This window comes from Odontesthes bonariensis, chromosome 5 (assembly GCF_027942865.1).
Source record: "Odontesthes bonariensis isolate fOdoBon6 chromosome 5, fOdoBon6.hap1, whole genome shotgun sequence".
Classification (NCBI taxonomy): Eukaryota; Metazoa; Chordata; class Actinopteri; order Atheriniformes; family Atherinopsidae; genus Odontesthes; species Odontesthes bonariensis.
In genome coordinates this window covers 17,168,359-17,183,900 of record NC_134510.1, presented here as the reverse complement: position 1 = coordinate 17,183,900, position 15,542 = coordinate 17,168,359, and the positions used below count along the sequence as shown (strand labels likewise).

General features: G+C 39.2%; 2 protein-coding genes across 2 annotated transcripts; both read right to left on the bottom strand.

Annotated features, from left to right (window-relative positions):
- Positions 1 to 3,081: 3,081 nt before the first annotated feature.
- LOC142380701 (C-C chemokine receptor type 4) lies at positions 3,082 to 6,645 on the bottom strand. Its single transcript, XM_075466601.1, has 4 exons — positions 6,478 to 6,645; positions 4,648 to 4,772; positions 4,278 to 4,450; positions 3,082 to 4,007 (listed from the first exon to the last, which is right to left on the bottom strand). Exons 1-4 carry the CDS (start codon positions 6,480 to 6,482, stop codon positions 3,294 to 3,296), a joined length of 1,017 nt encoding a protein of 338 aa, XP_075322716.1. The 5' UTR covers positions 6,483 to 6,645; the 3' UTR covers positions 3,082 to 3,293.
- A 368-nt stretch (positions 6,646 to 7,013) lies between these two features.
- Positions 7,014 to 15,542, bottom strand: LOC142380700 (C-C chemokine receptor type 1-like). The gene is made up of 3 exons (XM_075466600.1): positions 15,374 to 15,542; positions 14,514 to 14,669; positions 7,014 to 10,040 (listed from the first exon to the last, which is right to left on the bottom strand). The coding sequence occupies exons 1-3, from the start codon at positions 15,381 to 15,383 to the stop codon at positions 9,151 to 9,153; spliced, it is 1,056 nt and encodes a 351-aa protein (XP_075322715.1). The 5' UTR covers positions 15,384 to 15,542; the 3' UTR covers positions 7,014 to 9,150.

Here is a 15,542-nt window from a genome sequence, read left to right as displayed (position 1 = left end):
ACCTCGAGGCGTCCTCCCTCGCACGGGGTCGGTCGCACGGAACGGTGGTCCTTTAGCCTTCAAACCTCGTGTCACGGCACCATTTATTAGATTCGGTTCTTTTAGTAGGAGGCTCAAGAACTGACCGCAGTAATTCAAGTGAAAATGAAGTGTTTATTGGTATGGCAACAAGAGCAGTATTTCAGCGCTGGTCTCAGTATGACAAAACTCTCGCAGGAATCCGTCAGACAGAGCCCCTTATTTCCGGTAACAAGTTGCATATATCTCTTCTAGTTTCCCACGGTGGATCCCGTGTTGATCAAATGTGATTGGATATGAATTGTACTAACCCAAATAATGTCTCTGAGTAATCCAAATAATGTATGTGTGTGCCTTTCGCACCTGAATCTCAGGGTTCCCTGTTCTGTCTGGGTCAGTCTCAGTAAAGGTCATGTCTCATGTCCTTTATGGAAAACTACTGGGCTCATGTCTATTAAATAAGCCAATTTTAACATTTACCAAGCCTCGATTCCTTGCCTCCTTGCGAGTGATTTTTTTTTGTTTGTAAATTTTGTAATCTAGTCTTAAGTTTTCATAGCCATTTTTGATAGCCTCCTTTAGGAGTGATTTTTCGTTATGGATAACGTTTCAAGATTTTGTAGAGCCTCCGTTTTTTTATGAGTGCATTTAGTTGTTTATTTTTTGTTTCTAGTATGAAGTTGTTTTTCCTCCTTAGCGAGTGATTTTTGGTTTATAGTTCTTAGTTAATTGCCCTCCTCATAGCAGAGTGAGTTTTGGTTGTTTTTTCCTCTTTTGTTTATTAGGTTTTATTTCATATGTAGAATTACATTTTCATAGCTGATTATTTTCATCGCATCGTATTAGTGGTTGGAATTATCTAATAAACTCTGCCTAATTGGATTATCTGCATCTGAGTCCTTTTTCAAGCCCATGTCTGACAGGAACTTTGGGGAAAAGACAAAGTTTATTTAAAGGCAAGAGGTTTGGGGAGCCAGAGGGAGGATCCAGCTGAACGGGAAACTGAGACGAGAGGGAGAGGGTTGCTGAAGGTCCTCAGAGCGTGATTTATCCAGCTAAAGGTATTGATCTGTTCTTACAGAGTCTTGGTTGGGTTCCAGAGTGGAGGGGAGGATGCTGGTTGTGGTGCAGTGGCTCTCAGTCAGCGGTGGGGCAAGCAGGCAGGTTGAAGCAGGTAGGTCCACAGGAGAATAACTTAACTAGGGAATCCAGAGCGGGGAGAACAACAAAGGAATCAGCACTGGGAACACAGGAAGGCAAGGTTAATGCGCAAAGGCAGTAGTCTACAGGAAGCACAGGAGTCGGCCTTATTAAAAACCTAACATACATAATATGACTACTTAAAAGTGGTTAGCACTGTCGCCTGACAGCAAAAGGATTCCAGGTTCGATCCCCACCCGGGGCCTTTCTGTGTGGAGTTTGCATGTTCCCCCCCGAGTATGTGTGGGTTCTCACTCCGGCTTCCTCCCACTGTCCGAAGACATGCATGTTAGGTTAATGGGTGACTGTAAAATTGTGCCAAGGAGTGAGTGTGAGTGTGTGGTTGTTTGTCTGGTTTGTCTCTGTGTGGCCCTGTGATGGATGGCGACCTCTCCAGGGTGTACCCCGCCTCTCGCCCGATGACCGCTTGGATAGGCTCCAGCCCCCCACCACCCGACAGCTGGATTAAGTGGGTATAGAAAATGGATGGATGGATGGATGGATGGATGGACTTAAATATGTTCTCTTGTGAGTATTCAAAATAGCAGATTACTTTCACTTTAAGAGCCAGCATAAATCCACTGCTTTTTTTTTTTTCTATTGAGAAGTTTGACCTGAGGTCTGACCAGAATTTGCTGGAGACCTCACATTCAGAGAAATCTTTTTTTATTATTTGTGTATGGTGTTTACAAAATGTACATTGCAGATCCATTTCAGTAAATTTGGCAAACAAAGTCTTCACAGGGTATGTTCTATGGAGAATTAGCCTCAAGTACCTACTATACTTGATGGATACAAGCCAAGTCTTTGTTTTCCAATTAATATTTTCAACAGCAGATCATATTCCCTCTCTGGAGGACTCTTCAGATGTGTTTGTTGTTACATTTAGGGTCAGTAATTTTAACTCCATCTAGAGTCAGAGAAGGTTGTGTCCGGACCTTATTGGCATAGCCTATTTGTTACATTAATCAAAATGAATATTACCCTGTACAATGCAGTGCCTCAGTTTATACCTCAAATCAGACTTTTAAATCTGTTTAGTTTGTGTGTTTGCTTATTTTGGATGATAGCATGCTGGAAGAGAGGAGGACAGAGAGAAACGGTGAGAGCAGGAGAGAGAAAGGACCCTAATGACATGATGGCCAGAAAGATGGTTAGAATGCAGAGGCAACTTCTGTTTTCACATTCACTGCAGTGGATTCCACAATTATCTCACATAGCTGAGCAGCTTATTAAAATACTATAGCAATTACATGGATTTATTGTATAGACGACATAGGAGGAGAGAGAGAGCTGGATCTATCGGGGAAAATCAACAGAAAAGGTTTTTCTTTCTTTTTTTTTTGCACATGCAATATCACTTTCATGCCTAAAATGTTTATTAGTATTCATGTGGTATATGTAAATCTGTTTTCATAGGGATTAATGTCCCCAGCCTACATTTTGACATTACCTGTTGTTTCAGTTTGAGCTGTAGCTGTGTGGCAGTGCCAGTAAATGTAGGTTTAGGAGAGTAGGTTTCGGTTCAGTTCAGTTCACATAGCAGGACCGTACACTAAAAAAATTCTGTTTATGTAGAACTGAGTAATAGGAATGTGCATTCAGCTTTCAAGTTAAATCATACTCATAAATGACGATAACAGCATTTCTTTTATAAAAAAAGAACAATGAATCCTGAGGAATACAGTTTTCAGAAAGAAACACACAAACACAGCAGTTAAAAGATTGGTTGAGCCCATTTTTTTCCTCTCAAACCAAGAAGTGAGAAAGAACTGCCAAGACTTTTTTTTTTTTTTTTTCTATTTTATTCACAAAAAACAAAAAAAATCAACATGGATTTACAAGTTAAAGAGATCTTGTGTTAAAGATTTATGTTTTGAATAACATGTTGTGGATAAATGTTTTATACATTTCTTTTGTTCAATACGTATTTCAAAATGAGTCGAGCATAAAACCACATGCAGTCATCACCATACTCATGCACACGGTATTTGTCACCTCAGTTGTAGTGAAGAAAAAAAAGAAAAGCAAGCACGTGCTGCATATGCACCCTCCACCACACCGATGACCCACTTTTAATAATCTGATTTTACAGGTGTGTTGGAAGTCTCAATGTCTGTGGTGTCTCTGTGGCTGTGAGCCCCTCCAATCTGGTAGTTCCAACGGATGTATTTCATCAGCACTTTGCCCAGTGACTTCCTAAACTTCTCCCCTATAAACGCATAGATCACTGGATTTATGCAGCAGTGGGACAGTGCAATGAGCTCAACAACGGCCATTGCTGAGTTGATGGTTTCTGAAGTTTTACAGTTGTTCAGGATATTTAGCTGCTCCAGTGTCTGAAGGAAAACTATGATGTTGTAAGGAACCCAGCACGCCACAAACACACACACCACTGTAAATATCATTTTCATCGCTTTGTCCCTTTTGGAGTTTCTGGATTTGGAGACCACAACAAGGATTTTCACGTAACAAAAAATGATGACAGGGAGGCCCACAAAAAGTCCCACCGTGTTCTCACTAAAGTTTCGCAGATATTTCCAAAACTTTTCAGTTTCCTCTGGGTAGAAAGGCTGGCACTGGGAGCTGTTGCTTTCATCTGGATCCTCCAAGGAGGCAAATATCACCTGAGGGGCTGCCATGATTACAGATATAACCCAGATTATAATGCTGGCTGTGATTCCATAGCGAAGTGTCCGGGCCCGCATGGCTGCAACAGCGTGGACGATGGCGAGGTAGCGGTCAACACTCATCAGGGTCACAAACAAAGTCCCGCTGTAGAAACCTAACTGCTCAGAGGAGCACAGAGGAAGCACAGTGACTTACAGGATGTGCACTGACATGAGGTGACATTTGCCAGGCTCAGTAAAGTTCCTCACACAGCCGACATTTCACGGCAGCTGTCTCACACACACTCACAAGAGGACGACTGCTGTTACCATAGAAAATTCAGGCTTGAGTTTTAAACAATAGAAATCAAAACATTTATCATTATTTGTGTTTAACATAATCGAATATCAATTTGTTGTAAAAAAAAAAAAATAAAAATAAGAGCCCACCTGATAGAATCCTGTTATCAGTTTGCATGATGCGAGGTTCTGTGAACTGTAGGCCCAAAGGGGCAGAGACACAGTCAGTAAGAGGTCAGACAGGACCAGGTTAAGGAGGCATACATCTGTCATAGTTCTCAGCTTGATGTGCCGGAGGAGAATCCACAGAACTGTGCAGTTCCCTGTGAAATAGGTTCAAATTGATAGTTGTTATGAGTTTCATATTATTTCTGGTTGCAATCTGTAAAAGTGCATGCAGCAGTTTAAGCTTAACTGAATTAAACTCAAATTTCCCAGCTGTGTTTGGAGCTTTAATGTACATAGCCATTGATTCTCAGTTGTTACACTTTTGTTGGAATATAAGCTTATTTGAACATACCCAGCAGGCCCAGACAAAACAGCGTGTAGTAAAGACCCAACAAGGATATATTGGACAAGTCCGCATCTGTATCCTCGCATTCATCATACACGTATTCTTCCACGTACTCTGACTCATTCATACTGCTGTGTGGGACAGAGCAAAACATTTGGTCAGTACTTTGCAATAGTAAAGCAGCCTGGTTAAGAAGGACACAGTTAAGGCAAAAACCTTTTTACACAGTGGTATTCGATGTACAGAGAGGAAAACGTGCAGAAGTAACAATCTAGATCCACGCAAAACAAATACCTGAATTATTCTCTGTAGAATCTCCCAATATCCCAGGATTTTCTTTTTTTCCCATCTCAGAAAATAATTAGCCATGACCTTTCACTTGCAATTTTTCCGAAGGATTTAGGATTTTACTGGCTACCCTTTTTACCGTATAACGTTTTCCGTTTTTGTCACAAACCAATCATCCCATAGAAATGTGTATATTTTCCATTGGTCAAACAGGTACACAAGTCCATGTAAATTATGTTGGGAACTATTTTTTTTCTTTGGGGTTATCTGTTTATAACTTAATATAAGTGAAGTAAACGTGACGTAAAGCTCAGTGCGGAAAAACCTGTGCAAGCAGTTGGATTGACTTGCTGTTACAAAGCGCTTCAATTGAAAATTATAAGCATTCTGAGTTCATGTGATGGTTATTCAATTTGCATTAAGGTTTCCCTCTTAGACCTTCAGTCCATCAATCAATTAAAGTTGAGTGGAAACTACGGAAAGATGCTACAGCTGTAAAATTCCTGTGTCATTTCATACAGCATTTTGCTCCAATTGCCACACTCATCAATTACTTGCTATCCAACAAATGCATAGCAGTATAACATGATTACAGAAGGTTTAAGCAAATGAGCGTGACTACACAAAACAATCCTCTGTTTTAACCCCACAAAAACTTTTTGCTACATGTAGCACCTGTCTTTAATCCATTTCATCCTGTTGAATTTCCCCTCTAAGATTAAAATGAATTTGTTCATTATTCTAATTATTTTATTTAACATTTTAAGTCTACTTACTTTGCAAATCTGGCTTGTCACTCTCTATTCTATTTTCTTATACATAAACATTTATATAATTTATAATAACTCCAGAGAAAAGAAGATGGTGCTGTACGCTTCTCCTCTTTATGAAACCCAGTGTCCCTTAACACCATGAAGGCTGATCGTCATGCAGTGAACATTTTGTTCTTTAAACATTGCCACTGTGGGGAATTCACAAATATCACAGGGCCTTTCGTGCCCTTTAAGCTGAACATTTCTGTAACATTTGGTGAGTCATGTTGGGAAAGATTTCTGTAACAAACGTTAAGAAGTTCAATGCTGGTTTATGAAACTCTTAAGAGCTTTCAAAATCTAAAAGAAACATACAACCAGTCAAAATTCATGGGTAAATTAGCTTATTCCCATTCCCTAGCTTACTCAGTTCGGAATGGGCTGCGCTGACAGCAGCGTTATACTCAAGAATCATCTCCCGCCTTCATTTAGAGTGGTGCGTGTAAGTAAATTTCACAAACACCCTACTGCTGTGACTATAATCACATTTATTTGATCTGTCAAACCACATCTCAAACATTTTTCTTTCACTGTCAACATACAGAGAACCACCTGGTTTGACACCCATGCCGACCCTCACTTCCTGTGGCTGACATTGCATATGCGCACACACAAAGCCACACGTGCAAACAGAATCCTCAACTACACACAGTGTTTAAAAGTGTAGGAGGTAAATAAGAAGCAAGTCTATTATATGGAAGCTAAATGGTTAGAGACTAATATGTGAATCACTTACCACATGCTTTGCCAATATCCCTGCTCTTCAATGTGTGTGCTCTAGTGCTGAGCATCAAAGTTACTTTAGCAACATGCAGTGCTCTCTTTTTGTGTCAAATCCTGTTGCATGGCTCACTTCTGGTAAGGTGAATTCTGTGCTTTGTTGTTTCCTCTGCATAGTGTTGAGGCTGTCAGTGCGGTTTTCTCAGAAATGTCCCTTTTATATGTGAGCAAAGGGTGAGACAAGAGTTAGGGGAAAATGGGTGAGTAATGTTACTCTTGTTCTATTCACACATCTTAAATGTTTTTTTTTTTTTCTAAAGCATGTCGTTCATCAGGAATTCCAAAGTTTTACCCAATTAGATTTACTATAAGGGGTGTTTGATTAAAAAAAATAAAAAATAAAAGTATGCTCTTTTATCCTTATATATCTAGACAAATTTTGATGGATCAAGGCCTTATTTGTCGTCACCTTGACTACCTTCAGCTGTTTGCAGACAGAGGTGAGGAGTTGAAACTTGCATGACACACAATGAGAAGAAAGTTCAGGCGTGCACTTTATTTTTCAAACATTATCAAAAGAGCTGCGTTAACACTTTAGTCCTCCGTATGTCATTGCATTTTTACATTTTTTTCCACATATACTGCACTTTCCCCAATGCAACAAAAGCAGCATTGATTGAAAGTTAAAGGCTCACAGAAGGAAATATTTACAACATGGATGGGCTAATGCAAGTTTTATGCCTATGTGGCTGTCACTTTTTAAACATTTTTTAAGGCAAAAAAAAAAAAAAAAGTCACAAACTTGCAGCACAATAAACACGGTTTCACTGCCATTGTCTGTCTCAAACAACCTTTTTAAAATGTTCTATTTGTTCACTTATCTGTTAATTTTTTCACTTCATGATAAGGTGCCTCTTCAGCTGTGTGTTAAGGGAAGAAATGAACCTCCTCACAAACCACAACGTGCTGTCAAGTAATAGAGAAAAAAATTGGAGAAAGTGTCAACTGCCACCTACAAATGAGCAATATACCTATTCAATATGACAGAAAAGGTGACTTTCATACTAAGAAAGAGCAAGATAAGAGGCTGCCATAGAAATGAAAGAGTAAAGGTTCTAAACCTTAGATATCATCTAGCAAAGTAAGATCATCCTGATAATACCAACAGAGAGCACAACGAAATGCTCTGCAATGTACAGAATTTGGGACAATACCAGTGATGAGTGATTGTAAGACTAGAAGGGAAAGAACATATATTTGAACATCTATGCAGTACACTGTACATAAATATAAAATGTGAAACATAAAAAAAAAATCTGCCCACACAACAGATTGAAAAGAATGATGACTTTTGGATATGCAAGTTCTGCTGTACAAACTCGTAGCTGTGAATTATCACCAAGTATTTCCACATGATCAGTGAAGGAGTTCCATGATCTAAAGCAGTTTTTTTTCTTTAAACCCGAACATTGAGGTTAGAAGCTGCGACAGATGAAAAGTTTGTATTGATGCACGGCTAACTTTCCTCCAACGTCAGCAGGAGAGGAAAATAAACTGATCAAAAGAAAACACTGTTGCAATATGAGAGGAATTGTAACATCAAAAAGGTAAAAAGGATGAGGACTTTTGAAGACTAGATTACAATGACGAACATTGTTATAAGTTGGAAACTGGAAGTGATAGGTAGGGATTGGTTTTGCAAGGCTGCCTGAATGAAAACATGTAAGTCCCTTCCACAGATATTCAAGTGACATACAACTCCTGAATACCCCAAAAATGGGGATGCTGTGCATAGAAATACAGAGTGAAAGTGATTTTCACATCTATTACCCCAACATTTTATTCACAATATAACACAGAAAACATATCAAAAGTTGAAAGGGAGACATTTCACTATTTTGTGAAAATATTAGCTGAACTTGAATTTGATTGCAGCGGCACATATAAAAAAGGGTCACATTTACCACTGTGTAGCATCCCCTCTTCTTTTTACAACGGTCCACAAACATCTGGGAACTAAAGGAGACCAGCTGCTGGACCTTTGTATGCAGTTTAACGTTGTCTTGCTGAAATAGACAAAGTCTTTCCTTGAAAAGATGTCATCTGGATGCTCTAAAACTTTTCAGATTCAATGGTGCCTTTTCAGATGTGCAAGCATCCAATTCTAAAGTTCCAGGCAGTGACTTCCATGAGAGAATCATGCCTGCTTTTTAGTGTGGTGCTGCCTGAGGGCCTGAAGATTACAGCCAACCAGTATCAATTTTTGGCTCCTGATCCTGATTTGATTTTTAAATTTCTAAAGCTCTGTCCATCTTTATTTCTAAAAGACTTGTGTCTCTATGGGGCTTATTTTATATCCAGTCATGTAACTGACCTGTTGTTATTAAATCTAACTACTTGTAACATATTCCACCATCTGTTTCTTTTTAGTACCATTTACCTTTCCACCAATTTGATTCCTCCATTAAACTTATTTGAGATCTGTTCCCATTCAATGCAAGATGAGTTCCTAGTTTTCATGAAAGGGTAAAATGTCTCACTTTCAACATTTGAGATGTTTTGCGTGTTCTACTGTGGTTCAAATATTGATTTATGAGATTTGCAAATCATTTTGTTCTGTTTTATTGACATTTTACACCGTATCCCAGCATTTTTGGAACTGGGGTGGTACTATTTCCACCTGTCCCTTCTACGTGATGACAGTGACCTCAGAGGACCTGGAGACTGAGCTTCTCCTGAATGAACTATCTGACCAATACATGGTGGAAACAGGCACACATCTCTTCAGCAGCTGCATGGTTCGTTTCATAAACTTCTGTGATACAAAGGCGTAGATGATGGGGTTCAGGCAGCAGTGAGTGTAAGCAAAAGCCTCAGTCACTACTACTGATAGCCTCAAGTCCTTGTCCCAGTTGCATGTCTCCGCTGCTATTATGCCTTTTGAATGTAGAAATTGCAAGAAAAGCGAAATGTTGTATGGAGCCCAGAACAAGAAGAAGATGACCACTACAAAGAAAATCAGTTTAACAGCGCGGTACCTTTTTGTAGACCGCATTTTCAACAGTGTTGGGATGACCCTTGAGTAGCAAACTACCATCCCCAATAAGGGAATCAAGAGACCCAATACATTTGTTGCAAATAGTTCATAATGCTTCCACTCCTCGTTTTCAGGGCAGTAGTAACATCCCTGCTCGTCAGAATCATTTCTCACTTTTGAAAAGACAAGAGATGGCAGAGAGACACACATGCTCAACATCCAAACAAATAAAGTCACTGGAATGCCTGCCCTTCCTGTCCAATAGAATGACACCTTGTGAGAATGCATGATGATAACATAGCGGTCCAGCGCCATAACAACCATGAAGAAGATGCTGCTGAAGAAACCAGACTGGTGGAACCATGAGACAAAACGGCACAGAAAGTCCCCAAAAATCCATTTGCCTGCCATGGAGTAGTGAGTATAGAACGGTAACGTGAAGACGAAGAGGAGGTCGGAGATGGCCAAGTTAAAGAGACACATGTCTGTGAAGTTGGTCTTGTTGCGACACTTCACCAGCACCCACACCACGAGGCCGTTTCCTTGGGAAAGAGAGGGAAAAAAAAGTGTATTTGTCAGATGCTGATTTTTAATCATCACACAGTTACATATAGTCATGATTAAAACATATGTCTTGACACAAAAGATTCTATGTTTCAGGACATAACAAAATAGAAAATGATGTGGTCCTTACCTGGTCTTAAAATAAGAAAAATACAACCTCAGATGAACAACGAATCGTTCAATCTAATTAACAAAAAACTAAGCCAAAAGGCAGAAGGAGTGTTTGAAAAACTAACTACGCCGCATTCAATATCAGTACTCAATATCTTGTAGAACAGCAATAATTGCAATAATAAGCAATAACTGTAATTGTTTTCAGTATGATGTCATCAGCCACTCACGTGGGTGTGGAGGATATTTGACCCACTCCTCTTTACAACGTTGTTTCAGTTCTTTGAGGTTTCTTACAGTATTTCCATGAATAAGGTTGGGTTATGGAATTTGACTGGGTTATTGCAACACCTCGATTCTTTTCTTTTTTCTCTCATTCTGTTGTAGATTAGCAGCTGTGCTTGGGATCATTGTCCTGTGCATGACCCAAGTTCAGCCAAGCTTTAACGTTAATGTTTCACATTTGGTTGAGTTGTTTGAGATGACATGCTTTGTTTGATCTTCACCCAACGAGTTGCTGTGCGTTATGACCAAACATGTCCACTTTGGTCTCATCTGCCTTTGGAACCCATGATAAACAACGCTGGGTAGCTGTTTGTATAAGTCAAGTATTCAATTTGTTTTGATAGATAGTGTCAGAGTTCATATTTTAGAACCAGCAACTATGAGGTCGACAGTTCCAACCATTAACTATTCAAGTCAAAACCAATGGGATACTTGCATTAAATCGAGAGAAATGATAATTGTTGACTCACTTTGTTGACTTGATCAGAGGCTACTACCTTAAGTTATTGAGCTATCACTGGTTGTGCATTTTGGTCCTGTCCAGAATGTTGCTAGCTACATGTAAAATGATAATGGCTGGCATTGCAATCAATATGCTGGCTCTTCTTACGGTAAAAATGAATAAGATAATGATGTTGATGTGAGGAACATACAGCTGAGGAGATGAGAATGGTGATAAAAGGTGCGTTAAAGTGCGCCTTGTCTGCCCGTGGCTGACTTCTTGGACTGATGAGGTTGTTGCTGTTGACGACGCAGCAGCACTTAATTTATAATCAAACTTGTTACCTGGCATGCAGCTAAGTTTACTTTCAATGATAATACTGTAGGTCCCATATAGTGAGCAAAGCCTTCATAACAGACTTAATGACCTTCGATAGTTGGAATGAATTTAATCCTGTTTTTTTATTTTGTTTTTTATTGTCAAATGATTTCTCTACATTCGTAGTTAATTCTGGGTAGAGAATTTCTCCATTGTATAAAGACCAGGAACAAGGAACTGGCCCTGCACTGACAGCCTCTAGAACAAGACAAGACAGGATGTAGGCTTTTTTTTTTAACATATATTTAAGCTTCAGTAACTATTGTCTGACAGCCTTTTGTATTAGAAAAAAAAAATACCAGTTCTACCTGTCATCTGCTTAGTCTGGTGTGGCTTTTCTGATTGGGAGTTTGATTGAAGTACATTCATAGTCAGTGCACTAAATGCTTATATTTAGACTTGTATTTCTAATAGAAAAATAGATGGTGCATATAGGTGTGTCTCTGGCTTTCTGGCTTCCTCTTGTTCCGTACCAACAATTTGAAGACGCCTTGCAAATTTCACTAAGCTTTAATAAGCCTAATTTATAGGAGATATAGAAGGTTGTATTGTGGGTAATGTGGTTGTGAGCTCTCAAATACAAAAGCCAAGAGCGTTTTGATGTCATCATTTTGAGATCACAAGATGATTATTTTGCTATCTCGAGATTATCAGATAATTGGCTATAATAATTTGTCTTCAAGTCACCTCATTGTTGAAACATTCAGAGTATGAATGCTTTTTAGAAATAAATTCTGAAAGGTGTATTTCTTTATTAGGACAGTAAAGATAAAGAGAAGATATGCTGGTGTGTTTGTAGCAAAAAGGAACTAGAGTATTAATAGAATAGAGGTGTAGGCCACTTAGTGATATTACACCTGATAATGACCAGTAATTCTCTTATTGTTGTGATATTTGTGTTGTGTTCACATGTAAAACAACCAAGTACATTGTAGTTACAGCAACTGTTGGAGGAAATCATTAGAAATGCCTTCAATCGCTTGTCATTTATTGTGCTCTTTTTGTTGTATTGTAATATGACCTGAGTGGGGCAGAATATTCCCATTAGAATATTCTCTCTCAACCTTGACAGAAAATTTCATGACCGTGAGCAATGAAAAGCATATTGTCTCACTTTGTGGTTTTTGATGACGATGTTTACTTTCATGTAACTACTCCTTGTTTTTAGCACTGTGTAAAAACGATGTGACTTGAGGGTGCTGCAGAACTTTCAGAAGGAAATACACAAAGCCAACCCATTGTTGAAAAATACCTTTATTTCAACTGAAACGTAAAACTTGTTCTCTCAAGCTAGATCTCAAGGCCCCTGTCCTCCTCCCCAGGGTTGCCGTCTGAAATCCTGCATGGGAGAGTCTGGGACTCCAGTGAGCAAGACCTCCAGTGCAGTTCAATTAAATCTGTTTTGGTGAGGGCCAGTTACTTATGGAAGGAGGGCTGGAGTAATGAGATTAACGAACAGAGAAAAAGCTCTGTGTGATTTTATTCACGGCATTTCCCTCGCTGAGGACGTAAAATATAAGCCGGGCCAGATAGAATAATCACAAAGGATTATTTTAATGAAGTCGAGCAGGACTATAATTGTTGCGATGGGCCTGATAAAATCATAGATAAGGATTATTTTAATACAATCTTGGACGACTATAAATCTGCTGAATATAATAATATATTATATATATAATATAAACAATAAAATATAATAATCATTTAAAACATTCTGTTCAAATCAATAATACTCTGTCGGGCGGACGTGGCTCAGTGGTTAGAGTCGGTCGTCCAATAACCAGAAGGTTGGCAGGTTTGATTCCCACTCTTGCCACTCAAAAAAAAAAAGATTGGTGGAACTGACAGCTGGAGGGGTGTCAGTCCACCTCCTTGTCACTTGAGCAAGGCACCGTACCCCCATGCTCCCTGGGCGCCGTGAATGGCTGCCCACTGCTCCAGGTTGGCATCTGTCTCTATGAGTGTGTGACCCTGTGCATGTGTGTGTCAACAGGTGCCAACCTGGATGGGTTAAAAGCGGAGGACAAATTTCATGTGTATGCATAACAATAAATCTGATCTTAATCTCTCATCGGGGAAATTAAATTGCTGCAGTATTATCAATTATCAAAGCTATACTATTGTTATAGATAGATAGATAACAAAATGAAGACAAACATAGACTCACAGCCAACTATTCAACATCTGGGGTGCAGAGACGCTCCTTCTCAGTCCTTCGAAAGATATTTAGATTACTCGAGATCTGCGTATATCCATTTAACGGGAGTGAACAGGGCATAGACAATACAGCCTCTAAATAAGGCATTAGCCGTCTTTATTTCACCAATACTTTAAGACGAATGAATGTTTGTACTGAATGAATGTACTATTGCATTGTTAGCTCATAGCTGCCGTGTTATTGTTATTGGGGATTATCAGGGGGTTTTCTACACACAGGATGACTTCATCGACGCTGGAGGCCGACTTTCACCGAACTGTTATTGGTGAGTAGATGAACATATTTTATGCCAGAAATAAGGTCCAGGTTTTAAAAAAAAAAAAACTTTCCCTTTAAAGCTTAGTAGAGATGGGAGAGTTGCTCCTGGTGGCATGTCTTGATGGGAAAAATTGTGTTGCCTTTCTGATCTTCCTGCTGTGTCCAAATCATTTCATCTGCAAGTGATCTCCCACTTTCCATGACGATCAAAGGAAGAAATGGTTTAAACCTCCCCTCTCCTTTTTCTCCATTTTGTTCTTGGCCATACAACCTTCCTAGATTCCTGGGCAGCAACAATTGAATGCTACAGCTGAATGCTACAGATCAGCAAACTGACAAAGCTTCTGCTATGAAATGACACAATGTAATATGTCATGTTCTGTTGATCATCTGAACATTTTTGCCAGGTATTAAAAGAAACAGACAGATGATTTTTTTTTATTTTCTCTTATGTAAAACCTTAGAATTAGATGTATTTTATGTAGATATACAATGCACACACACACAAAGTTCAAGTCCTCATCCTAAATCCTCATGAACAAAACAATCCCTTGATTTCTGTCCCCAAAAAGGAGACTCACCTCCCTTCTGTAGACAGAGAGCAAGTACTCAAAGGGGATGAGGGTGACTGCAAGCAACCGTGTAAACTATTTCCTCATAGTAGACACACAATATACAGTACTGGTAAAAAGTTTGGGCACACCTATTCACATTCGTTATGTTGAGTTGTTTCCAAACTTCTGATGCAGGCACACTTACCCATGAAGCCAAGCATGAAAACCAAGCTATACAGGGTGACCAGATACATCCTGCTGAAGGCCATCCCGTCAACATTTTCGCAAGGAGCCGTGTTTTCATTCCCATAGTAAAAGGAATAATCAAATGTTGGTGTGAAGGTTTCATTATCGTAGTCATCTGTTGACAGACAGAGATTTTTCTTTTAATTTCAACATCTACAACACCGTCACTTATTTGATACAAAAACTATACACGTGGACACTCCTCCTATACATTTCTTTGTTTCATGTGATTTATCTTGAGGTGAATGAAATGTTGCTTTCGTTGAGCTACATTCACAAACACATCATGTGGACCATTGTATTCGGGACAGAAGAAAGGCAGAAATCTATGTGTGAGTCTCAGAAAGTGGCTTTATGCCACCTGCTGGCTGCCACCGATAGTAAGGCCACTTGTGATAAAAACATGCCTTCGCATTTCCCCTAAAGGATGTAAAGATCTAAACTTACATCGGCACAAATATCAACATTTATCAGTGCAGGTCATATGAGGCTGTGGAATCTTATCACATGCTCACAATCTAGACCATATTTTTTATCGTGACAAACTTTTTGGTAATACATATGTATAATTTGTTCTCCTTTTTGAAGAGAGACGCTCCTACTGCAATAGAGTGATTTCAGAACCTAAATTGTAGCATAATGATGATCCAAATGGAAATCCAAGCGCGATAAATAAAAATGTAAAACCTGATTTTAACCCGGCAGCAAGTGATAAACCCTGAATATGACACACTTTAACACAAATACATTTTCAACAAGTCTGCACGACACTGACTAACAAGGTAAAGACTCTATGTGTCTTTGTCTGAATATATTCACCTGTCAACATGATGTCTCAAGGGTCGGAGTCTGCACTCCCAGGGCTTCTCTGTGTCTGGATCTCTTTGGATGCTCTCAGATCTGCCACAAAGAACTAACTGTCTCAAAGCCTAATAATGAGCAATGCACAGAGAGAGAAGTGTTGCTTCCTGTACATTCTAGTTTGAGA

What these genes read in the sequence shown, in the direction of transcription:
- LOC142380701 (XM_075466601.1), bottom strand. An exon ending in GTTTTGTCTGGGCCTGCTGG is followed by an intron (nt 4,451 to 4,647) that starts GTATGTTCAAAT and finishes CCTATTTCACAG; the next exon opens with GGAACTGCACAGTTCTGTGG. An exon ending in TGATAACAGGATTCTATCAG is followed by an intron (nt 4,008 to 4,277) that starts GTGGGCTCTTAT and finishes TCCTCTGAGCAG; the next exon opens with TTAGGTTTCTACAGCGGGAC.
- LOC142380700 (XM_075466600.1), bottom strand. An exon ending in TTTCATGCTTGGCTTCATGG is followed by an intron (nt 10,041 to 14,513) that starts GTAAGTGTGCCT and finishes CTCTTTCCCAAG; the next exon opens with GAAACGGCCTCGTGGTGTGG.